Genomic DNA, 25103 nt, shown 5'->3' with positions numbered 1-25103 from the left:
TATTTTGAAGCATTTGAAATCAACTTGTTTTTTATTGTAAAATTTAAAACACGTCTCTGTTAGATGAATGATCCTTTTTTTAAAAAAAGTACAATATCCTTTATATTTTAATACAAGGTACTGTATATATTTTTAGTCAGCATCATTGTGGTCAGTAAAAACTACGTGTTATTTCATTTTTTTGTTTTTTGTTTTAAACTCAGTACTGTACGAAAGACGAATTCGCTGTGTCCGGAGGAACCATGTTTCCCAGAGCCATGTCACTTGTCGGATATTTTACAATGAAGGACACGTGTTTTGTTTTGCCTCCACGACTTCCGTAGTCGAGACTTTCCTGCCTTGTTTTGACCTTTTAACACACAATGTTACCACTTTATTCCTGACATTTCTTACGCTATGGCGGGGGACGAGCTCGCTGCATTCCGGGACCGTTGGAAACGTGAGCTGTGGAGTAAAAAAGAGGAGCAGCGGGTCGTTCCCACTGGGCCCTCGACGAAAAGGAGTCATGCCGGGGACGAAAATAATGACGCGAGTCGAGGTAAAAGCGAAATAAAATCCGAGAGTAGTGTTGGAGTGGAGGAGGCCTGTTACGTGTCCATCGCCAAGGGGTTGCTAGGCGGCAGGACGAGTCCACTTTTGGACAGACTCGAGGAGGAGAAGAGCAAGAGGAAAAGGAAGTACCAGGATGAGCTCGCCGCCTACAGGGGGTCCCTAAAGAATCCTCAGAGCAAAGCCAAGAAAGAAGAGCAGTTGGTGGATCAACTTATTCTGGATCTGGTATGGAGACATTCACACCATCTCCCCAATCGCTTCACTCACTGTGTTCTTGTACTAATGTAGAATGAGGCAAGCGACGTCCCTTTCTTTGACATGGAGTTGCCATATGAGTTAGCACTGAAGATATTCCGATACCTCAACCGAACTGAGCTCGGCCGATGTGCTCAGGTGAGTAGTTTTAAAGCCCAAGTGTCATCCCTATAAACATTCTAAAATAGATATTGTCATGAAAAATACATATAACATTATTCACATAAATGTCTATGTGAAAAAATAAATATGAGCGGAGAGCACGTCATCCATGCGCAAAGTTGCGGAAGTGTCATTTGACATCCAAGTGGTCGCCATATTGGTTGCATTTACTGTCCGTCACGTCACCCTGGGCATTTGCCATTGAAAACATCCTGTGGCCCCTACTGTAGGCCACGCTCCTTCAGCTTTCAACTTTGAGCACAAAAAGTGCAATGGTACAAGTATAAAGTCCATGTTACAAGCATAGAAATGTTAAATTGGGATAATGTTGTAGTAATTTTACCAGGCTAGTAGGAATTATGTCCAAAGCAAAAGTAAAATGTTACAAAGTTGTACTATACAGTATTAAAGGTTAGGTGTCATCCCTATAAACATTCTAAAATAGATAGTGAAATGAAAAATACAAATAACATTATTCACTTCAATGTCTAGACGAGAAAATAATTATGAGCGGAGAGCACGTCATCCATGCCCAAAGTTGTGGAATTCTCATTTGACATCGAAGTGGTCGCCAGATTGGCTGCATCTACTGCCCGTGACATCACCACAGACCTTCACCATTGAAAACATGCTGTGGCCCCTACTATGGGAGACAAACACGCCCCTTCTGACACGGAAACTCTTTTCACGACAAACCAGAGCTTTTGGAAAAGTATGAAAAGCAAATCCATTCTCCCGAGTGTTCAAGCAATATCCAGCAACACAACAAGCTGGCATTTTGGCTAACACAAAGGAACAACGAGCTACCTTCCAGCAGGTAAAACTAGGATAAACAGACGAGACCGCTTCAGTGCGCTCTTGCTCAGTACGTCACTTCCTGCTTCTTCTTGAAAACAAATCCCTCGAGAGGATTTTCATGGCAGGAGTTACAAAAAGCCATATATGTCAAAAACATGTTTTGTGGTGAAAAAACGGCTGGAATCTTACCGGCTGCCATTTTTTCATTAATAACATACGAAAAATCATGCATTTCACGACAGTGGACCTTTAAACATCTATATGTGCATCCGTCCATCCATGAGGTAGGAGAAGGTAAAAATATTGATTCATGGATGGGTATTCCTCTCCCCAGTTCAATAGCCATTCAGCAAATCCTCACAATTGCATCTCACACACACACACACATACACATATATTTATATATGAAGAGTTCAGATTCTCCAAAAATCTTGTAAAAACCTTTCTACCAATGTATAATGCGGACCTTTGATTTGCTGCTACCCATACGCTCAAAATAATAATAATAAAATAAAATAATAAAATATTTTTGTTGCAAATATATTTGTTCTGTCATTTTTCATTCCTGCATGATTGGCAAAAAGTTATTGTATTATATTTAAATTTCTTAGGTTAGACATTTCATATATTGGAACGAAAGTACAACTTTTTCACAACCCCTAGCAGAAATAAGAATAGATACATATGAAGAGTTTGTTTTCAAAACGAGACATAGGCATTTTTTTCAGATTTACGAAACTCGCCCCAAAATTATCCATTCGGAGCTGGATAATTTTGGCGCGAGTTTCGTAAATCGGAAAAAAATGCCCATGTCTCGTTTTGAAAACAAACTCTTCATATGTAGAAAAGCCTGCTAAGGTACTGGTATACATTTGTACCAGTGATTCCCAACCAGTGTGCCGGGGCACATTAGTGTGCCGTGAGAAATCTTCTGGTGTGCTGCAGGAAATTATCAATTATCCCTTAATTGATCAAAATATTATTTATTTACAACAAATAATGTATCTTTGCTCATCTATCTATGACAGTGGCATATAAAGACAGACAGAACAATTACTCTTCTATTAAATGGAAGAAAGGATATAACTGATGTGTGTATCCACTTTTTGTGACATTTTTACTTGTTGGTTTTCTGTGAGATTTTTTAAATTTAAGATATGCACCTCAGCGCCAACAGAGCTTAGGAATCATTGGTTTATGCGTTCTCCCCGTTATTCGCTCATTTTGTTTTCCGTATACCTACGTATAATACTCTGTTGACTTGTAAAGATTTTTTTTATAGAGAAAGTTATTCACAAATCATAAAAAGTATACTGAACCCAAAAAAAATCAATAAGTCACCCAAATATTACATATTCAAAGTTAAACTAGACTGTTATAACATTTATTATGAGTATATTACTACTGTGTAACAATATTTAGAAAATGTGTATGTAATATGCTGGTAGTTGATATGCAAATGGTGCAAGTGTAAAACAAAGTTAGCCCCTGCTAATGTTACAACACAAAAAACAGTAAAACAAAGTCTTGAATGACAAGCAACATTCCGCATGAATGTTATCCATCTTGCTCATTAATATCTGCAATTGTCACGCTAGTGTGAAATGTTTTGTAAAAAGCCAAAGAAAACTCCAACCCTGTACAAATTGATGGTTTTGCCGCTGGCAGGTGAGCAAGGCGTGGCGAGCTCTGGCTGAGGACAGTGTCCTGTGGTACAGGCTGTGTGCGCGGGAAGGCCACCGGCGCGGCGCCGCCATGTTTGACTCACCCTGCTGGAAGGCCACCCTGCGAGATTGCCGCAATGCAGCGGCCAACGTGCGTACCAACTGGAAGGTGAGTTGCGACACACACAAACCTGTGCATCTTTTCACCATGATGTCACATGTATGTACCTGTTAATACAAATTATTTTTATCATCAATCAATTTATCTATTACTTTTTCAATGAATCAATAAATCAAATGTAAATGTATTCAAAATATTTTATTATAAATGTATTATTGAAACAAAAGAGGATATAATGTCACTACAGAAAATCCACATATTGGCACGATCCCGCCTCCTGAGTTCCCATGTTGGTGAACTCAAATTACAGGGCACTTCCGACGATAATTTGCCCCTCCGTACAGGGCACTTAACCACGCCTCCTGAAGTTGCGTCACCCCACGCTTGCTAACCTCAGACAAACAATTAGCACAAATGGTGGCGCAGGAAGAAAAGACGAGAGTGAAATTGTCCGATTTACCAGCTGATTTTTCACTCGCATTGTTACCGAATAGTGAAATATCATTGAAGAACAGACAGCAGGGCTTCAAGTATTTCAGCGAGGGCTATTTCAATGGTATTTCCATGCATATCGACAGAGAAACCATCGATATGAGCGCGAGATCTTTCCGGAGCCAGAGGAAGACTGAGAAGCCACATAATATAATATATTATAACCCAAAGACGAATTCGTCATTGACAGTTTCCTATTTTCGTCTTACCTATCACACTTGTGTGCAGAATCTGTATGTGTATCTGTATAGCCGTTTGTGAACCGCTGTATGAAGGAAAAGAAGAAGGCGAGGCTTGATTTACGAGTTGTTTCTCTCGTTTTCTTTGTGTAACGTCACGCGCTTCCCTCAATAATTATTCTTGAATTAGTGCCGAACCTACGTAAGTCCCGACTGAGTACGACAATCACTACTTTAGTGTCCCCAAACATCCTTCCTTCAGTCTTGGTGTCTCGGTGCACGTCGAAGGCTTTTAGGACTCGCTATTCCGGTTTAGCTTAGCTCACTAGCCGCCAACAAAGAGACACGTTTGTGCACTCAGGTCCTCGCAAAGTATCGCTCAACACAGATCAAATGTGTCAATCATTCACACGTAGCTATGTTATGCAAGCGAAGAACTGCTAATTCATTTATATGAGACATGTATTGAAAATCAAATATAGGACATACCTTCGTGGAAACATAGTCCGGTTTAGCCTAGCTCGCTAGCCGGCAACAAAGAGACACGTTTGTGCGGTCAGATCATCGCAAAATATCGCTCAACACAGATCAAGTGTGTCAATCATTCACACGTAGCTATGTTATGCAAGCGAAGAACTGCTAATTCATTTATATGAGACGTATTGAAAATCAAATATAGGGCTTGCCTTCGTGCAAACATATCTGTTCCGGTTGATTTTAGATGGATTCAGTTGAGCATGCCGTCTTCCACAAAGTTTGATCCATCGAAGACATTTTTCGTACTCGGTCTTCGGTTTTGGAAAGGGTACGAATTGAACTCCACCAACTATTCTATCAGGATACCTGTCATCACTATTACAAAGTCCGTGACTACACTGCTTAACCATATCTATTGTTAAGGAACCCAAATACGTGATAAAACGCTAACAAAAGATATACTGGACCATGCGACTTTGTCAGAGGTAATGGCGGACGCCAAAATTAATGCAGATCTCTGGCCTCTGATTGGTCATCGATGCGGATGACGCAATTTCTACGGAGGGGTCAATTGTGGATTCGAGATGATGTCAATTAACTTGGATCAGTCAACAACATACTCCCCTGGCACTTATTTGCTTGCTGTGGGGGTCCTTATTCATTGCTATAAATAACTTACAATTTTGCAAACTTCCTGGATATAGAGTTCGTGCACCTACGTCATCAAATCACGTCACTGGTCGGAAGTACTGGTCAAACAACGCATTCTTCAATGCTAAATCGGTTGGAGATGGCGCTAAAATACATCTTACAGCACGACGCCCAGAGTTTTGGCTGATACTGTTAAACATTTAGAGGGTGATAATAAGAAATTGGACTATTAACCAGCTTCCGGTTGTCTTGTATCTGGTGAGTAAGTCGTCGAGATTTACACGGAAGAGTTTGAAAGCGTATAAAAGTCTGGATGCATACAAATACTTTGTTGCTGGATCTGTTCTCAATCAAGAATAAATCCCACATAGTGATGGAGCCACTCATATTTTTTCAATTCAAATACAAATATTTAAATAAATGACCCCTTTATTTACACAAACTTACATTCATTAACTAGAAAAAAGAGCGAGTCGGCTCCTCCGTACACGAAGCGTGTTGTGGCCACACGTTAAACTTTGGTAAACTTCTCTGTGACAGACATTTTTTTTTAAATATGCATCGTTCTCAAAAGACTCCAATGCGTATTTTAAAAAAGAAAATCAACCGCTGGGATAGCCTTCAGCCCCCGTACACGGTAAACCTCTGTGTGACTGTTTATTTTCTTTTTTATATCCGCATTGGACTCATTTGAGAACAATGCATATTGGAAAAAAAAGTCTGTCGGGGAGAGGTTTACCGAAAGATTTACCGAAGATTAACTTTGTTTCATATACGTTGGAGACAACTGTAATTTTTTTTAAAATGCATTGTTCTCAAATGAGCCAACTTGGCATTATAAATATCCATCCATCCATTTTCTTTGCCGCTTATCCTCCCGAGGATCACGGGGAGTGCCGGAGCTTATCCCAGCTGTCAACAGGCAGGAGGTGGGGTACACCCTGAATTGGTTGCCAGCCAATCACAGGGCACATAGAGACAAAAAGGCACACTCACAATCACACTGACAGGGCAATTTAGAGTGTCCAATTAATGATGCACGTTAAAGACTCAAAATTGTTCCGCGGTGTGTTTGTGAGGGAGACTGCTGTCTGTCTCTGTGTGCCCTGCACTTGGCTGGCAACCAATTCAGGGTGTACCCCACTTCCGGCCCAATGATGGCTGGGATAGGCTCCAGCATTCCTGGGAACCTCGTGAGGATCAGCGCCTCAGAAAATGAATGGATGGATGGACATTTTCCTACAACAATATAAATTTACATAATTTACTATTCTTTATTCTTATTAAATGATGGCTTTTTCTTTTGACAGATTTTATATTAATTATTTTCTCATTACTTATTTGTCATAGCTTTTAACTTCATTGATTCAGTATTTGCTGCGTTTTCAGAATCGTGTTGGCTCTATCAGTAAGCTGCAGTTCGAGCTGGGAAAGGTGCTGTGTGACGTCAGCTCCTGTGACAACTATGTCGTGGCGGGGTGAGGATAAAATTTTCATTTTTTCATCAATAATGAGTTTATAATTTAAAAAAAAAAATAATGCTTGTCTTGTGAAGAAACCCAGCCTGGTTCTCTTATTTTTTAAAATAGAAAATACATTTTCAAAGATAACTTCTTTTGGTGAAAAATATACACTTTTTTTTTTGTCTGTAAAAAATAGGTCGACAACAGTTCCGAATGTAGCAGTTCGCTCTTTGAGTACATTTTTGAACACACCCAACTCATTTGGGATCCACACATCACTAAACAGAGATTATCTGTGAGTTATGGTGTTGTGATGATCATATAAAAATGTGTGCAGCATAAAAGATGAGTGTGATGCTGGATGCATGACCTTCAAAGAAATATTTGTAGCTTTTGGAAGAACGATAGCAATGTACAAGGAGGAACTATCAAGGACAAAAGAAAAGAATGAGTGACCTATGATTTCTCAATTCTCAAATTGTGTTACTTTGGTCACTTATTTCGTTCTCTGTGTGTTATTAATGCTATTCCTAAAAGCTTTTCCTTGTAAAAACTTCATTGTTTCGTTTATAGCCATTAGTATTTTACTATTTCAATCCAGGATTTTCAAACATTTTGTGTCCAGCCAGGGGCCCCTTGCAATGAGTGGAGACTTTTTTTCCAAAGGACCGCATCATATTTGTAACAAAAATGAAACCTCTATTTGAGGGAAAAATTGCCCAATGAGTAAAATCAAAACTGAAATTATATAAAAAGCATGTTGATGTATTTGTATTTAATGACGATAATTCATTTTACCTGATTCCCTCACAAGATTTTGTCACATTTGTTGACGTTTTTGCAAAATGGTTACTGTATCAATTTCAAGCCACAAAATAATTTTAAATCAAATAAACCAATATCGTATTTGAATCAAATTGGCCCCCACAAATAATGATACATATCGAATTGTTGTTAAGATGAATTGTTACACCCCTACTTTACCCCCCCACACACATATTTTTCTCTGAAAAAAATTTATTACTGTTATCTGTTTCATAGTTGTTTTTAAAAGCGTACAATTTAATTAGACTTAAAAATAGAACTTTTTCTTTTCATCAAATGAATGACTATGATCCCCTTATAAAATCTCATGTTCCCCTTAAAATATAACCCTTTTTTAACAATTTGAGTTATTTTATTTTTATTTTTTTAAATAATGTGACTCCCAAAAAATTGCATGTTTTGGGGGAGGGGACACCATTTTTTAAATTTCTATTTTGCCTCAAAATACACATTTGTGTTCCCAAACAGTGTTTTCTGCATACAGATGTAATTTTTTTTGCACTGAAAATATTTCCATGAAAACAAATCCCGTTTGTAATGTTCATATTTTTTTTCATTTTGTAATAATTAAATCCACTAATTTTGTGTCCTGTTGGCAATTTCTTTTTTTCAGAAAATGTTTATTTCTTGAAAAAATAAAATAAAATTTGGGCGGCATGGTGGTGCGGCTGTAGAGCGTTGGCCTCACAGTTCTGAAGACCGGGGTTCAATCCCGGCCCTGCCTGTGTGGAGTTTGCATGTTCTCCCCGTGCCTCCGGGGGTTTTCTCCCGGCAGTCCTGCTTTCCTCCCACATTCCCAAAACTTGAAACATTGATTGGACTTGGACACTCTAAATTGCCTCTAGGTATGGTTGTGAGTGTGGCTGTTTGTCTCGATGTTCCCTACAATTGGCTGTCAACCAGCTCATGGTGTACTCCACCTCCTGCCCGTTGACAGCTGGGATAGGCTCCAGCACTCCCACGACCTTTGTGAGGATAAGTGGCTAAGAAAATGGATGGATGGATATAAGAATTTGTCTTTGTTTTTCCTAATAAAAAAAATAAAAAAAATCACCTCATACATTCATTTTTCTTGATTAAGGTTTTGAAATAAAACATTTTTAATATTCTGTTTCTAATATCGTATGACACAATTATGGCAATTGCTTTATTACCCTCTAAAAAGAAATTTTTCTCGATTTAAAAAAAAAAAAAAAAAAAACTTTTTTGTTTTTGTTTCAATAATTCAATTCTCGTGGGATGGCGTAACATAGTCGTGTGGTACTCATCAGGTACTCATCAGGTGATGTGAGGCTGTGGGACAGGTTGCACTGGGACCTGCCGTCGTCCTACCTAAAGTCTAACCGGCTGTCCGCTCTCTGCGAGCCCCGAGCGCATGTCGCTCATGTGCAGGTCGCCGGTAACGTCGCCGCAGCTGCCTACCGGGACGGTATGATAACTAGCAGCAACTTTATCTTCCATAAATAAATAATTATGTTATTTTCTTTACTTATAAATAAAATTTACTTGTCTTACAGCTCTTCCCTTAAGCACTTCTGCTTCAGTTTAATAAAAAAAATGTATTTTACAGTTTAAAAAATGTTTTTTTTCTGGATGTTTAAACTTTCAACCAATTATCTTGACCCACACATAAAAAGTATACATTTAAAAAGATACATTTTAACTTTTCAAGCCAATTTAAATGAGAAGAATGATTACATTTTGAGAATATAGTCATAAAGTGGTACCTCTACTTCCAAAATTAATACGTTCCGGAAATCATTTTGTAACGTGAATTTTCTGTAAATAGAAGCGTAGTTTACATGTAAATAGCCTAATCTGTTCCAGGCCAACCATTTAGGCCCTATCAAAAATAAGTATTCAAAGTACATAATGTAAAGAATAATAAAAAATTATGTTCATTTACCATTGGCATTGGGCGACTATGTGAAGAGAAAGATGAGTGACAAGCAAAAGGTATCGTGGAGGAAGGAGGATGAAGTAAACTTTGACAGCCAAGAGAAAACATGTACGAATGTACGCATACACACAACTAAATTCCACTAAAGTTTCTTTTGGCCCACGGTGAAGAAAGATGAATAAACTTGCAAAAAACAAACAAAAAATTTGGAAAAGTTGTACCAATATGTACTAGTGTGATTCAGTGACAGTCGAGTGTTACGAGTGTAAGATACATTTGAACTTTTCGAGCCAATTTAAATGAGAAGAATGATTACATTATGAGAATATAGTAATAAAGTGGTACCTCTACTTCCAAAATTAATACGTTCCGGAAATCATTTTGTAATGTGAATTTTCTTTAAATAGAAGCGTATTTTACATGTAAATAGCCTAATCTGTTCCAGGCCAACCCTTTACGCCCGATCAAAAATAAGCATTTAAAGTACATAATGTAAAGAATAATAAAAAATTATGTTCATTTACCATTGGCATTGGACGACTATGTGAAGAGAAAGATGAGTGACAAGCAAAAGGCATCGTGGAGGAAGGAGGATGAAGTAAACTTTGACAGCCAAGAGAAAACATGTACGAATGTACGCATGCACACAACTTAATTCCACTAAAGTTCCTTTTGGCCCACGGTGAAGAAAGATGAATAAACTTGCAAAAAACAAACAAAAAATTGAAAAAGTTGTACCAATATGTGCTAGTGTGATTCAGTGACAGTCGAGTGTTTAAGGGAAACGAAAAGCATCATGGGGAAAGATTGATGTCCCTCCTAGCCAATGGGGTACCAGGAAGATGCTCTGGTGATAACCAATGCGAGAGCAGCTCACGCCACACAAACCAATTTACAGGACTTTGGGGGCTGGGCATCCAGCGCCCATTTTTTCCCTTCGTATCCTAAATTTTCCTTTGTAACTCGAGACAATATTTTTCTGAGGAGGTGTTTCATAACCTGAATTTTTCATTACTAGAGACATCCTTAAGTAGAGGTACCACTGTAGTTGTATATATTTGTTTTGTCCACCATGGCTCCATTTGTTGTTTTTATTCATGCATTTTTCCCCCTACAATTTTTAAGAATATTTGAAAAAGAATTTTCTGGATTTTCAAGGATAAATAAGATAGCGTCTTCTTCAAAAGCGGTAGACTTTTAAACGACTGAGGCATGGCTTGTGTCACAGGTTGTGTAGACATCTGGAGCACGCAGTCAGGCGGCGAGCCCATTTACCACCACCAGATGGCAGGGAGCCAACGAGCCTTGGCCCTCAGCCTGGAAGGCTCCATTCTGGCTTCTGCAGCTGACTGTGACGTCCGACTAGATGGTGCCAACGACTGTGGTGCATGGAGGATGCTGTCTCTGACTCGCCTCCCTAAGCCTGTATGTTTGTTTTTGTTTTTTTTTCCAAATCAACATTTTATTGCATATAAGTGAGAATTCATGTCTGCATGTTCTGTCCGTCAGGTCCACAGTTTGGTGTTGGTGCCTGGCAGCAGGGCGCGGCGGCGAGCGGTTACCGCAGTGGTGGCCGGGGACTCTGTGTACCTGCTGGATGAAGAAGAACAGGAAGACCTAACGACTCTCCACTCGGTGTATGGACACCCTGTCACTTGCTTGGATGCCTCCGAGCGTCATGTAGCACTAGGGGTGAAGCATGGCAGCTGGGCCATGCATGACGGCGGCAACAAGGTGAGCATAATGTTGGGACAGGATTCGGAGGATTCGAAATATTGATGCCACAAGATGGAAACAAACGACTTAAAGATCAGATGATAAAGATTTTATGGGGTCAGTTAAAATTCACATTTGCATTGTTTATATGTTATGTAATACTTGCACATATCTTCCAGCAACTTTTCAACCTCAGTTTAGATAAGTATATTTTCATGGCGCATATTGAGTCCCTCGATGCTCAAGACACTGAGATGTGGTTACTCTATCCTCTGCACGGGCTACTAGAAGTGATGTTGTAATTGCCAAACACAACGCGCTACAAACTATACGCAATGTTGACCAATGTGTTGGAACATGTGGAGGAGGATTTCGACGTAGAGGGCGCACCAAACTGAACTTGGCACATCAATTTGTGCTAGCAATTAATTTTGGCTAATTTGGTCTTGTGAATGTGATATTTTTTTTCTGATAATTTGATTTTATTTTTTGTTTATGTGACCTGGGTTATGATTGTGTAAATGCTAAAAGCATGCTGTCGTTCCGACTAACCACAGCCTTCCAGGTCTCACTGTCATTGCTCACCTGAGCATTGAAATCCCCCAGCAGAATGATGGAGTCCCCAGAGGGAGCGCTCTCTGGCAACCCCCCACCCCCACCCCCCCAAGGACTCCAAAAATGGTGGGTATTCTGGAATGCTGTTTGGTACATAGGTACAAACAACACTCAGGACCCGTCTGCCCATCCAAAGGCAGAGGGTAGCTACCCTCTCGTCCACTGGGGTGAACCCCAATGTACAGGTGCTGAGCCAGGGGGGAATTAAGTACTGTCTACCCACACCTGCTCGGCACCTCTCACTGTGGGCAACTCCAGAGTGAAAGTGAGTTAAACCCATCTCAAGAGGACTGGTAGCGGAGTCTAAGCCGTGTGTTGAGGCGAGCCCCATTGTATTTAGTCAGAACTTCTTAACCTCACACAAAAACTCAAACTCCTTCCCTGCCAGAGAGGTGACATTCCACGACCCTAGAGGCAGTTCTGTAGGCGGGAATCGGATCTCTGTGGTCCCGGTCACCGTGCAGCTTACACTGCACCTGTTCTCTACGGCCCCTCCTACAGGTGGGGAACCCAGGGGAAGGAAGACCCATGTTACCCTTTCGAGCTGTGCCCGGCCAGGGCCCACAGGTGCAGGCCCAGCCACCAGGCGCTCACCTTCGAGCCCCACCTCCAGGCCCGGCTCCAGAAGGGGACCCCAGTGATAAATTTCCTGGTCTGGATATATGTGGAAAATTTTTTATATTTCCAAGACTTTACAGCAACTCTATTTTCCAAAAACAAAAATTATTAATACCTGAAAAAAATACAGGTGTTTTTTTTTTTAAAAACTAATAATAATTTAAGGCGTTTTGAAGCACATCTACAATGTTTGTCTAAGAGCTCAGTATTATACCATGATCTTGGTGAATACCTTAACAATAACCCTAACAAGTACTAGTGCCGATCTAAATGTCATTGTTGTTCCAAATTAACGCACGGCACGCTAAAATGCTAGATTATGGCAAAAAGCATAGTAGCCTGGCACATAGTTTCCAAAAGGTAAATGTGAACTTTGCGTACTTTCCATTTCTATGTGAAGGCAACAGACCAATCAAGCCTACGTTGTAAAATCAGTATGTAATTTGCTCGCAAATTGTCTCATCAGCGTTTGACTACATTAGTACTAGACATGTTCCACGCGTAAAATGTCTTTGTGGGCTGGTGGCTCATTATTATTCTCGCCACACCTTGGGACCTCTTAGAAGTGAATGCTGAGTACCTTTTGTATGTGTGTATGTAGGGAGGGAGGGAAGGCATGCCAAGACGCAAAATGAGCGCACTTAAATAGTGTCAAGCCCTCAGAGAGGTCCTGTCATCCCTGAGTGTAGTTGACTCAACTGTGCTCCCCAAGTGGCATGATTGCACCTTTATAAGAGGTATGCCTAGGGAGCATGCCTTACTATATTTAGGGGCCTGTATGCATCCACGAGAGGGTGCGTTTCCCTCAGGAACCAGGAGTCGTGCAAGACAGTTGCAAGAGAGGTTGACTTCAGTAGGAAATGCGAGAAAGATAAAGAACAAATGGGAGAAAAAAGTTAAAATGTGGAAAAAAAGGGACAATTTAACCACTAGAGAAAAGAGAAAATTGTGGGGAAAAAAGAAATACTTAAAATAAAGTAAAAGGGAAACTAAAAAAGAGAAAACATGGGAGAAGCATAGTTAATCCCACACAGAGAAATAAAAAATATAGTAATGGAAAAAAAGGAAAAGGAAAGCTGGAAGGTAAATGGCAAATAAGTAAAAAAAAAGAATATAAATGATGATATTTTCACCCTACTTACAATTCATGAATTTGTCTTGTGCTGAAAATCAAGCAATACCGTGGAAAAAAAAAATTCGGTATTCTCTCATGAATCATGGTTGATTTGTATTTAATAAATCATCAACTCACTTACGATACAAGGCGCCTAATAGTGGATACTAGCAAGTAGATTTGAACACAGCCATTGTCTTCCAAATGGACAAGATGGCCAATATTCAACAATAGAACATTCTAGAAAGGACAATGATTAATCAACAACAGCAAGCTGAATGTAATTTTACTTTTTTTTTTTTTTTTTTTTCATCAAGCTGCCTTCCTTTGCCCACGGGTGCTATGTCTATGTGTAATTAAAGCTCTGTTGGTCCAAATAAGCGACAGGTACACACAGGCACACACACACTCTGTTGGCTCCCTCTTGAGGCTTACATCATTCTCTTTTATTCTCTCCTGTGGAACGTCTTTACATCTGCCTGAAGTCCCTCTCTCCATCCATCTGTCGTTTTTTTTGCGTTTTACTGATTTCACTAGAAACATCAGCTAGGTATGTCGTTTCTCATTTGCATTTGACGAAAAATGTGGGGCTTCCGATGACATAATTTTATGCAGGTAATGTTTTAAGTCACATTTGAGTGTTCCTTTTTTTTGTTTTTTAAACGTTATTCCACTGTAAAGAAAACAATTTAGCCATAATATTGCAGAAATTAGTTTATGAAAAAGGGAATAAAATGCAATGAATAAAACATGAATCAGTTTGTTAGTGCTTGCTCTTTTGAGCCACAAAATAAGATCAGGTCAGGCCAGTTGCCATGATTGTTCATACTATGCGTTACAGTAACACGCTGCCAGCCTGGTGCAAGGGCCAACTCTAACCAGTAATACGGTATATAGATATCAATGCTTGGTTAAGGTTTTATTTTGAAGTCCCCATCAGAGCCCATTAAAGAGGTGTTCCCATATGGCATTGTATGGACAATTATTAAGCCTGGACTTGTCTCTGTGACTGAATTTTGTAACCTAAATACTTATTAGGATAAAGTGGTTCAGAAAATGGATGGATGGATGGATGGATGGATGGGTGGATGGACGGACATACAGTGGATCTAGTGATCTAGACTAGAGTCAGTGGTGATGAGTGGTGGTAAGTGCCAAGGAGGGGTAATGGGGCAAAGTAGAGTGGAGTTGAGCATCCTGACTGCCTGGTGGAAGAAACTGTCTTTGAGTGTTGTAGTTTTGGCCTAAATGCTCTGCAGTCTCCTTCCTAATGGCAGCAGTCTGAAGAGGCAATGGGATGGGTGAATGGAGTCACCTGCGATCCTGGTGGCCATGCGGGCGAGACGGTTGTGATAAATGTCCAAAGGGAGGAGAGACACTCATGATCTTTTTAGCTGGTCTTCACGTGTGCTCCAGGATCTTATGGCAGGAAGTGGTGCAGGTGCCGTACCATATGGTGATGCTGCTGCACAGGATGCTCTCTATTGTCCCTCTGTAAAAAGAGGTCAGCATGGAGGATGGGGCTCTTGCTCTTTTCACATTCTGTAGGACGTAGAGCTGCTGTTGAGTCTTTTTAGCCAGTGCTGTGGTGTTTGTGGTCTAGGACAGGTCTCCGGAGATGTGTGCACCCAGGAATTTGGCACTGATCACCTACTGTACTGCAGCACCGCTCAGTTAGCAGGGAATGCTCGGTGTGCCCTCTCCTGCAGTCCACTATGATCTCTTAAGTCTTCTCCACATTCACGTGGAGATTGTTGTCCTTTAACCACATAGCCAGGAAGCTCACCTCACTCCAACCACGCCCTAGGTCCTTGGTGTCTCCGATGTCGCAAAAGCGGTCAGCAGTCTTCCTCAAGTACTGCCTCTTAGCTTCTCTGATGCCACGTGATTGGGTAACCTTGGCTGTCCTCAGGCTCACTTTGTCCCTAGTTCTGAAGGCAGCATTCCAGGCCTTTAGGAGCCTGTGGATTTCCCGTCAGTCATGACTTGTGATTGGCCTTGATCGAGATGGTTCTGGAGACCATAACGTCGTCGAAGTTGGCAAATTGATACACTCATGAGATGACTCACGTGATTAGTAGCTAATATGGACGTGTACATTTGGTGGAAAATTTTAATGTTGAAGTGCAATCGCTCATTATAGAGATATATTTTACCTTTAGCTCTGAGGCTCTAAGAGCTCTAAGATAATTAATTACTGGCAATCAAACCATACTTGTTAATCTGGCCTGTGTCTCTCTTACTCAATCACTGCCATTAATTGATTTCGAAGTCGTGTCCATGTTAACTGGGAAGACTAGTAGTGAAGGAATCAAATTTAAAAAAAAACAACTCGAAGTTCTTTGTCAAAAAGTTGAAGTCCTCAAAATGTCACAAAAGGTTTTACCGAGTCCTGGTAAACTCACACTGATGTAAGTGAAACAGGGTTTTAGCAGTTAGCAGAATAAGATCACATGTAGCAGTCTACAACTTTACTAACATCCATCCATCCATTTTCTTAGCTGGAGCCTATACCACCTGTCAATGGGCAGGAGGTGGGATACGCCCTGAACTGATTACCAGCCAATCGCAAGGCACATCAAGACACACAGCCACACTCACAATCACACCTAGGGGCAATTTAGAGTGTCCAATTAATGTTGCATGTTCTTTTGAGATGTGGGAGGAAACCGGAGTTCCTGGAGGAAACTCACGCAGGCATGGGGAGAACATGCAAACTCCAAACAGCCAGGGCCGGGATCGAACCCTGGACCTCAGAACTGTGAGGCTAACACTTTACAGCTGCTCCACCGTGTCACCAACTTTACTAACATTGGAAAGTTAAATTAAAGTCCTTGTTTTAAAAAAAAAAAAAGTTCCAAAAAGTCACAAGAGTTTGTCCCGAGTCATTAAGATAAGTTGTGGTAGAAGAGAAGCTAATGTAGCAGTGCCCAACTTTAGCAGTAGATTAAGGCCAAACACCCTTGTTTACAAAAAGTTGAAGTCCCAAAAGCATCAAAACGTTTTTTTTTAGTACTAGCTAAGAGTCACAGGTGTAAAAGAGGCATGTGGTAGATGGCACACTATCCAAATGTTGCAACCTACAATTTGAAACAAGCACAAGATCTGAGCCAAAATGTTCACAAAACGTTAAGCCTCCAAAACGTCAAAAAATGTTTCTCCTGTCTCCTGTTCAGCTAACAGACACAGGAGCTAAAAAGCAGTGAGCATGAGAAACTTACAAAGTAAGCTAGAGGTAATGGGAGCAAAATGAGGAAAGCATGAAAGACTAAGGTCTCCATCAAGATATACACTCAAACGTGCCACACCAGCGGCATGAGAGCTCAGTCAAAGTTCTTACCATGCAACAGTTCTCAATACTAAATGTATGTCTTCTATTGCAGATCCATGTGTACAGCTTGGAGACAGGCAAGCCGGTGGCCTTTGTCGGGGACTCGCCAGGAGACTTCACCTGTATTCGTCTCCACGACGACAATGCCCCGCACATGATGGTGTGCGGGAACAATGACAGGCGGTGGGTAATGTCCACACACACGAACATAAAAGCATGCAAACATACACAAAAGTTACCAACATTTGGACAAACAAACAACACACAAAAGACTACACACAAACCCCAACAAATAAATACACATTGACTAACACAAATGAAAGCTGAAAACCACAGGTCTGGACAAACAAAACAAAAAATACAGAAAACACAAATCTTTTTTATTCATTTATTTTACAATGTTGAAAGACAAGTTAATATATTAAAAATGACAATAAAGCTTTGTTAATAGGGATATTTGTTTCATTGTTTAAAAAAAAGTGCAAATAATAAAACCATTAAAGTATTGGACCCATAAACAGCATCATTTATAGTAGTCGTATCACTCAAATCTTAACAATATCCATCCCTTGTACTTAGTGAGACTTTTTTTCAAATTACTGCCCCATAACAGCGCGTTGAAAATTTTCGATACAGAAACAATTAGTACTACACAAAAAAAATGTATTTCAAAACCTGAATGTAGATAGAACCTCCAAACAGACACGCAGACGCGCGTACATGCCAGGTGAGGAGGAAAAGCACAAGAGTCTTTGTTGTTTTTGTTTTGTTTTTGGAACGTATGAGTTGCCAGGCCAAGATGAATCACTTTTCTAGCATGTTTTTTCAGACTCTTTTGTGTGTCCACTCATCATCGACACACCTACCAAAATTCATGTTGCCAACTAATATGATTTGGGGGCTGAATTTTGAAACTGGTACTCCGTGACACTAAGTACACTGGTAACAAAGAGTGATTAGCGTTTTAGTCATCTTTGTGATTAAAATTCATTTGGCTTTACTTTGCTTCAAGCTTTTTGCGTGATTAGTCTTTTCTCTGCCAATAAGAGGTCAGCTAGCATGAGTGCAATGGCCCCCGAGGACCTTCAGTTCCATCTGTTGAGGCTGTGCCTTCATTACAACATGTGGGCAGTCATTAGCATATTAGTATAATCACATTGGGTTTTTCCAATTACAAAAGGTCCAACACAATCACAGTTTAATGTCCACTCTTGTCTTCTAATTTGATTTTCTCCCCCATAGGAAATAACGAAAGTAAATTCATCTGTTCCGGGGGTCAAACTGTCGTCACTCTAAAACTTTCCTCACCAAACTCCAAGTACCATTCACAACTTTGACACAAGTGAAATATTCACCACTGTATAGTTACACTAAAATACAAGTAAAATAATGTAAAACTACTCATTGCATTATTTGAGAAGGAACTGTTGCGTTTTAGAAGTATTGCTGGAATTCACAATGTCTCCATGGTCGGAGTGGGAAAAAAAAATTAAAGCTAAAAAAATGAAAACTAAGGATGAAACATAAACTTATATCCACTGTTCAAAAATGGATACATGATGTAATCTGTCAGAAATTAGAAAATAGTATACTGTACATAATAAATATGAATGAATAAAAATATATATTGTCATGGATTTCACTTGGCCAAAAGTAGCTACAAATGAGCCAAAATGCAGAATTTGAAATGAACTGTATATTATTGATACAGTAGTGACTCAGGGGTTTATGATGTTCTGTGACCACACATAACTCAAATTACTTGGATTGTTTAGTAGAAAGTTAAGAATGGGACGAAGAGAAGTAGTTATCATCATGGAGGTCCCCTGCTGATTAGCTGGTGCGGTTTTGAGAGTCTGGAAAGTTGTCCTGGGCCCCCCGCCACTCAACTGCTGACTTGGGGCGAGAATGTCCAAGGAGACAGATTCACAGTCAAACTTAAAATTTTAGTCTAAATATGGCAAAAGACAACCTATGTAAAACTTGGTGGGTCTCCTCGGAAGAGGGGGACCGTTGAACGCGCTAAAGTGTTTGTGGAAAAAAAAAAAAGAGAAGTAGGCTGTCTGAATACAATTAGAATTAATTAGTATGGAGGAACACAGTAACAGAAGTACAGCAGTTCAAAAGTTTAACAAATGCAACACTATGAATTATTAGCAATTTTCTCATTTGGAACTGAACTCTGCAATGGGAACTGAACTATGTGAATTGGAACTGATAGTGTGTTAACAATATATTTTTTTATTTCTTTGTGCAAGGGCCCACACACATTCTACGCTTGCCTCGGCGCAGGCAGACCCAGGATTTTCTTGTGTGGCCTCCTCTTTTTGTTGTTGGGTTGCAGAGCGTTCAGTTTGTTTAGTTTCCCATCAAGCCGACTCGTGCGGTACTTTTGCAAGGTGGTCAACATTTCTTCCGCATGCTACTGAAAGCCACCCCATCAACTCTTGCTAATTTGCGTCATCTGTAATTTATAGAAATACACGATCACCACAAAGTATTTTGTTGTAATGTTGCACGGTGGAGGAACAGGTTAGAGATTTAGCCTCACAGTTTTGTGCACTGGGTTTTAAATCCCAGCCTTGCTGTAAATTTTGCATGTTGTCCCCATGCCTGCGTGGGTTTTCTCGGGGCACTCCAGTTTGCTCCCACGTCCCAAAAAACATGCATTAATTGCAAACAATAAATTGTCTGTAGGTGTTATTGTAAGTGTGGCTGTTGTCTGTCTCCATATCCCCTGCGATTAGCTGGCAACCAATTCAGTTTGCTGGGATAGGCTTCAGCACTCCGGCCACCCTTCTGAGGAATATCGGCTCAGATAATGGATGGATGAATAAATAATATACAGCAATAACTGTCATGCGGTCTTGCTCTTGACATAATAAAGATGGAAATTCAGGCAAATTGTTCTGTAAATGAATTTCAAATAACAGTAGTTTTGAACATAAACTGCAAACAGAAAGTGCAAGCACAAAACTCAACTGAACCTCATTTATTGTGCTTCCTTTTCTTCTTCTCTGGGGTGTATAGGCAGCTGGCAAACCATCTTAATGGTAAATGAGCAACCAACCAACTGGTTTTGTCCACTGTTGTGTTGTTGGCTGCATGTTGTAAAGTCTACTTTGATTTGTAAGTCCAATGCCCTCGCTTTGTCTTCACAAACCTGGTCCATAACCTGCCTATCCGTTCATGTTTCGGCCACTCATGTAAGCTGATTCTGTCAGCATTTGACGCAAAACAGCCGCAAACAACACACTTCCTCACCATCTTTGCTAGCTTTTTCACTCTCTGGCTACATTTTGTCTGGATGTGACGTCACATTCCGGGGAGTTGCGGAACTTGCCGAATCTAAGTGACATTGCTAACAAAATCTTGAGATGACTTTGACGCTAATTTATTTCATTTCTGTTGTGTTGAGAATTTTTAAAATATATTTTTTATTGAATTTTAGCTACATTTGTATGATAGACAAATAAAATACAGGTCCTCTGTATTAGACCTTTAACTACAGCAAGCAGTGATCAGAGGAGCCAATGGGTGCGCAGGGGATTTCACGATATGCGTTTTTTACTACTTCTACTAACGAGTTCTTTTTCAACTTGAGGAACGGTGAAAAGTATCTAAAGGTGAATCTTTGTTATTGTCTTTTATTGTCTTTAAAGCTTTTTTTTGGCACTTAATGTCGTGGAACATCTGCTTTATTTCATGGTGCCTCCTGTGTGTGTGTGTGTGTGTGTTGTGTGTGTGTGTGGTGTGTGTGTGCGTGTGTGTGTGTGTGTGTGTGTGTGTGTAGGTGGGTGGGTGTGCGTTGTGTGCGTGTATTTGTGTGTAAATGAATGAGTTCTTTGACAATGTGTGAAGCGTATCTGTTCCCAAGATGTCACTCAGCCGCAGATGAACGACGCTCATTGTTGCGCCAATAGAAATTTACACCCATTCAAACGTGAAACCTATGTGGGTCACAGTTGCATTGCGTGAGTTCACATTCCTAAATTGAATGTCAAACACTGCGAAGGCTGGACAATAAAAAATCTGGCTTGCTGATGGAGGAATAAAGATGTGTTTTGCCGAATTGTTCCACCTTTTCCAATATGTTAATACTTTTCTAATAGATATATTTTGCCCTAATAATTTGTCCAGCACTTTTTTTTCCATTTTCCATTAAACATTAGTTGAGATTTGTTAGAATATTTTTGCATTTTTATCCCCTTAATATTTGGTTAATTTTTGTTCTGTTCTTTCCAAAAAAGAGGCAAATGTTTGGCGATTTTCTTCCTTACTATATTAATGTGTATTCCCTATTATTTGTTTTTATCTTTTAATTATATATTGTCTTTTAATTATAGATACAGCTGAACCCAGAAGGTTTTTTTTGTCTCACTGTATGAAGTCAGACAAAACCTCTCAAGTTTCAAGTCAGTGAGAATCACCATCCATCCATCATTTTTCTGAGCTGCTTATCCTTATGACAGTTAATTTCTTAGAGAATTTTATATTTTTTTCTTCAAGGTCAAAAGTTTCAATACATTTCCTTAGTATGGAGTAGTATTTCCTTTGAACTACATGACTTGGGTCAAACGTTTTGGGTAACCATCCACAAGCTTCTGACAGTACTCTGCTAGAATCTTGGCCCGTTTCTCCTGACAGAGTTAGTGTAACTGAGTCAGGTTTGTCGGTTGCTTTGTTCACACACGCGTTTTCGGATCTGCCCACAAATTTTCAGGGCTTTGTGATGGCCACTCCAACACATTGACTTTATTATCCTCAAGGCACTTTTTACCCATTTTGTCAGCATGCTTCGCGTCATTACCCATTTGGGAGACCCATTTGTGCCCATGTTTTAGCTTCCTGGCTGATGTCTTCAAATGTCGCCTTATTTTTTCCATGAAATGTACTTTCTTCATGATGCCGTCTATTTTATGAAGCGCTCTAGTTTCTACTGCAGCAAAACAGCCCCATGACATGATGCTGCCACCTCCATGCTTCACAGTTGTTATGATGTTCTCAAGTCTACAAGATTGCCTCTTTCTTCTCCAGCTTTAATGCTGGTCAATGTGACCAAACAGCTCCACTTTAGTTTCATCAGACCACAGGACATGTCTCCAGAAGTTAAGATCTTTGTCTTGGTGTCTTTTGACAAACCATAATCTGTCTTTTTTTATTCAATTCAGTCAGGATTGCTTGGCCCCGTCACTCAGTGTGGGGCAGGCTTATGGCTCCTGGTTGGCCTGGAAATGAATGGTTCACAATCCCCCTGATTAGTTGAAGTGCCCTGAGGGAGTGAAGTTTGGGCATGAGGCATGGATGCCCATGAATAAACAGAGGAAGATGGATGTATGTTTATGATTTGTCTAAAACTGTAAATGTGTAATAATTTGCCTCTGTTTGTGTGTTTTCAGGGTGCGTGTCTTTGATCTGCGCACGGGCTCATGTGTGTGTTCGTTGTACGCACACCAGCTGGGTGTGACGTCGGTGCGCATGGACGACTGGAAGGTGGTGAGCGGAGGTGGTGAGGGGCTGGTGTGCGTGTGGGAAATGAGGATGGGAACCAAGTTGTGGGAGATGCACAACAGGTGGGTCTCTGACCTCCGCTCTCGTCTACATTTCCCATTGAGGAACATTTTTTGCCTGGTCTTGTGTTATGTGTGGGTGCAGACATCCCGTGAGGCACGTGCATTTCGACAGCCGCACGCTCCTGACGGCCAACATCCCTGACGACAAGACGCCGCGGGGGGCGTGCATCACCGATGACGACCTTACGGCTCACCGCAGGTAGGACGCCCACGTGTATGCATGTTGAAAATTCACAATTATTTATGTTTCTTCAATGTTCTTTTAACCTTTTTCCTTCACCTCAATGGAAAAAAGCTAAACTACTTTTTTTTCAATTTTGTTATAATATTGTGTTTATAACATATTATCTTCATTTATTCTTCAAATTTTTGTTTGTGCGAAAAAAAAATTATTGAATATTTTATGATAGTTTTTGCTTGATTGTTTCCTGAGTTCATCAAAAAAATTGCTATAATATGATGTATTTTTACCCAAAAGGTCTGTCCAGTTTTTTCATTCTTTTTTCAATTTTTTAAAAATTATTTTTCTGCAGTTGTTTACTTTTAACATTTGTTAATATATATTTTGTAATATTTGATTTAGTATTTATTTCTATTTTCTGACACTTATTTTTTGGGGTCTAATGTTTTTCCTGTTTTGTGTAACATTTACTTTTTGGAATTTTTTTTTTTAATCATTTATGGTCTAATGTGTCAGATAGATAGACAGACAGACAGACAGATAGATAGATAGATAGATAGATAGATAGATAGATAGATAGAGATAGATAGATAGATAGATCTCTTAATTAGTCTTATATTGTTTTTTTCTTTCTCATAATTTTTAAAAATATTTTCATGGAATGTTTTGGTATTGTGCCAGAACGATCCTTCCTAGCACCAAAAAAAAGTGGTATTAAAAACAATTGAAAATGTCTTTTTTCTTCCCAAATTTATCTTAACTTAGAATAATCAACTTTGTTTTCCAAGCACTGAAAAGAAATGAAGCAACATGGAACATGAACTGTCAAACAATTAAAAACAAGTACAGGTATATGCTAAAACAAGGGCATTTTAGCCAGTCAAAAGCCCAAAGAAAGACACTTTTTCCCAATGATGAGCGACTGATTTTGAATGTGCGTTGTTCTCCTCCAGGCACCGAGGAATCATCTGCCACTACGACTTCTCGGAGGAAGCCAGCACCCCAGATGGCGTACTCCCAATCTGCCGCTCCAACTACAACCAATCTCACGGCTACAACTACAACATTGCGCTCGCCGTACCGTATGACCGCCTCAGGTGACCGCTCACCAGCGGTACCCAGTCTTTTAGGATTCCGCTTCGACAAGTTCTCATCCGGGGTATGTGCCTTCAACTGCCACACGATTAGGGACAGACCCAGTCCCATTTACGCAACGGCTGAGTGTTAATATCTGGTGTTCATTAGAGGTTAGGTGTTCGTTAGAGAGGCCCGAGTAATGTCAATGAAAATTTTAAACGTAATTAAAATAATGTATTGATATCCAACAAAACCAAATTCCTCCCCAAATGGTTCTTTTCATATAAAACACACAAAAATAAAAAAGAAAAGGTTTGTTGTCTTTATTTGTCACAAATAAAGATAAAAAACTTTGGTGATAAATTGTTTGTGTTTTGAAATTATTCACAACACACAGTGTGTCCCAAAATATGTATAGACACTTTAAATAATTGTAAACTTGATGTTTATTATAATTCAAATAATTTTCAACATGTAAAAGGATTTCCAAATATTATTTAAAGTGTGTATACCTTGTATGTGTTTGTTACATATTTTAATGCAAATTTAGTGGAAGATAACTGCTCAAATTAGTTGCACAAATAATAATAAAGTAATCATTTTTTACTATTGTGTTCTGTATTACAAAAGTAGCAAAGAATACATTCCATTCCATTCAGGCAGTGTCCCTGAATGTACCTTATGCACACAGGCTGCTGCGATATCCCTGCCTGATGTAAACAAATGCTGGCCGAACTGAATTGGTTGCCAAATTCAGGCGAATTTTGTCCTGGAAGTCCCCAACAAAGCCTGGCAATCTCAGATGAAACTGAACTTTGGTTAAAAAATTGCTCACGTATGCCAGAATGAGTGCGTCTCGATAACATTCATCAGGTGGAAATGAAAAAAAATCAAATCACGTTTGTCCAAAATATAAACTACAGTACTACGTGAACTTTCTTATAGTGACCTCCTGCATCCATCCATCATCCTTCCATCCATCCATCCATCCATTTTCTTTGCTGCTTATCCTCACAAGGGTCGTGGGGGGTGCTGGAGCCTATTCCAGGGGACACTCGAACTGGTTGCCAGCCAATTGCAGGGCACATGGAGACAGACAACAGACGGACTCACAATCACACCTAGGGGCATTTTAGAGTGTCCAAATGTTACGTGTTTTGGGGATGGGGGATGATACTGGAGTGCCCGGAGAAAACCCACGCAGGCACGGGGAGAACACGGAAACTCCACACAGACAGGGCCAGGACTTCGTGCAATCTGGTCTGATTTAAAAGTTTAAATCAGAGAGTTTCCTCTTTAAAAATGGATGACATGGAATTAATAATTTTTTTTTTTAAAT

At 39.9% G+C, this 25103-nt stretch overlaps 1 protein-coding gene across 3 annotated transcripts; it reads left to right on the top strand.

The window, feature by feature from the left end:
* Window positions 1-254: 254 nt before the first annotated feature.
* Window positions 255-25049, top strand: fbxw8 (F-box and WD repeat domain containing 8). Of its 3 annotated transcripts, XR_009794748.1 has the most exons (14): window positions 255-777; window positions 841-945; window positions 3436-3600; window positions 6741-6829; window positions 8911-9068; window positions 10768-10964; window positions 11049-11273; window positions 16104-16136; window positions 16259-16363; window positions 16986-17116; window positions 22333-22506; window positions 22589-22705; window positions 23641-23846; window positions 24710-25049. XR_009794748.1 is itself a non-coding variant. In XM_061818138.1 (13 exons), exons 1-13 carry the CDS (start codon window positions 397-399, stop codon window positions 23786-23788), a joined length of 2028 nt encoding a protein of 675 aa, XP_061674122.1. In that variant the 5' UTR covers window positions 255-396; the 3' UTR covers window positions 23789-24370. The 3 variants fall into 3 exon arrangements, 2 of the variants coding, with proteins under 2 accessions (XP_061674122.1, XP_061674123.1); XM_061818138.1 differs by lacking the exon at window positions 24710-25049 and having other exon boundaries at window positions 23641-24370; XM_061818139.1 differs by lacking the exons at window positions 16104-16136; window positions 16259-16363; window positions 24710-25049 and having other exon boundaries at window positions 23641-24370.
* The last annotated feature ends 54 nt before the right edge of the window (window positions 25050-25103 follow it).

The sequence above is a fragment of the Syngnathoides biaculeatus genome, chromosome 4 (assembly GCF_019802595.1).
Source record: "Syngnathoides biaculeatus isolate LvHL_M chromosome 4, ASM1980259v1, whole genome shotgun sequence".
In the NCBI taxonomy this organism is placed as follows: domain Eukaryota; kingdom Metazoa; phylum Chordata; class Actinopteri; order Syngnathiformes; family Syngnathidae; genus Syngnathoides; species Syngnathoides biaculeatus.
Note: the sequence above shows the minus strand (reverse complement) of the source record. Positions and strands in the feature narration are given on the sequence as shown.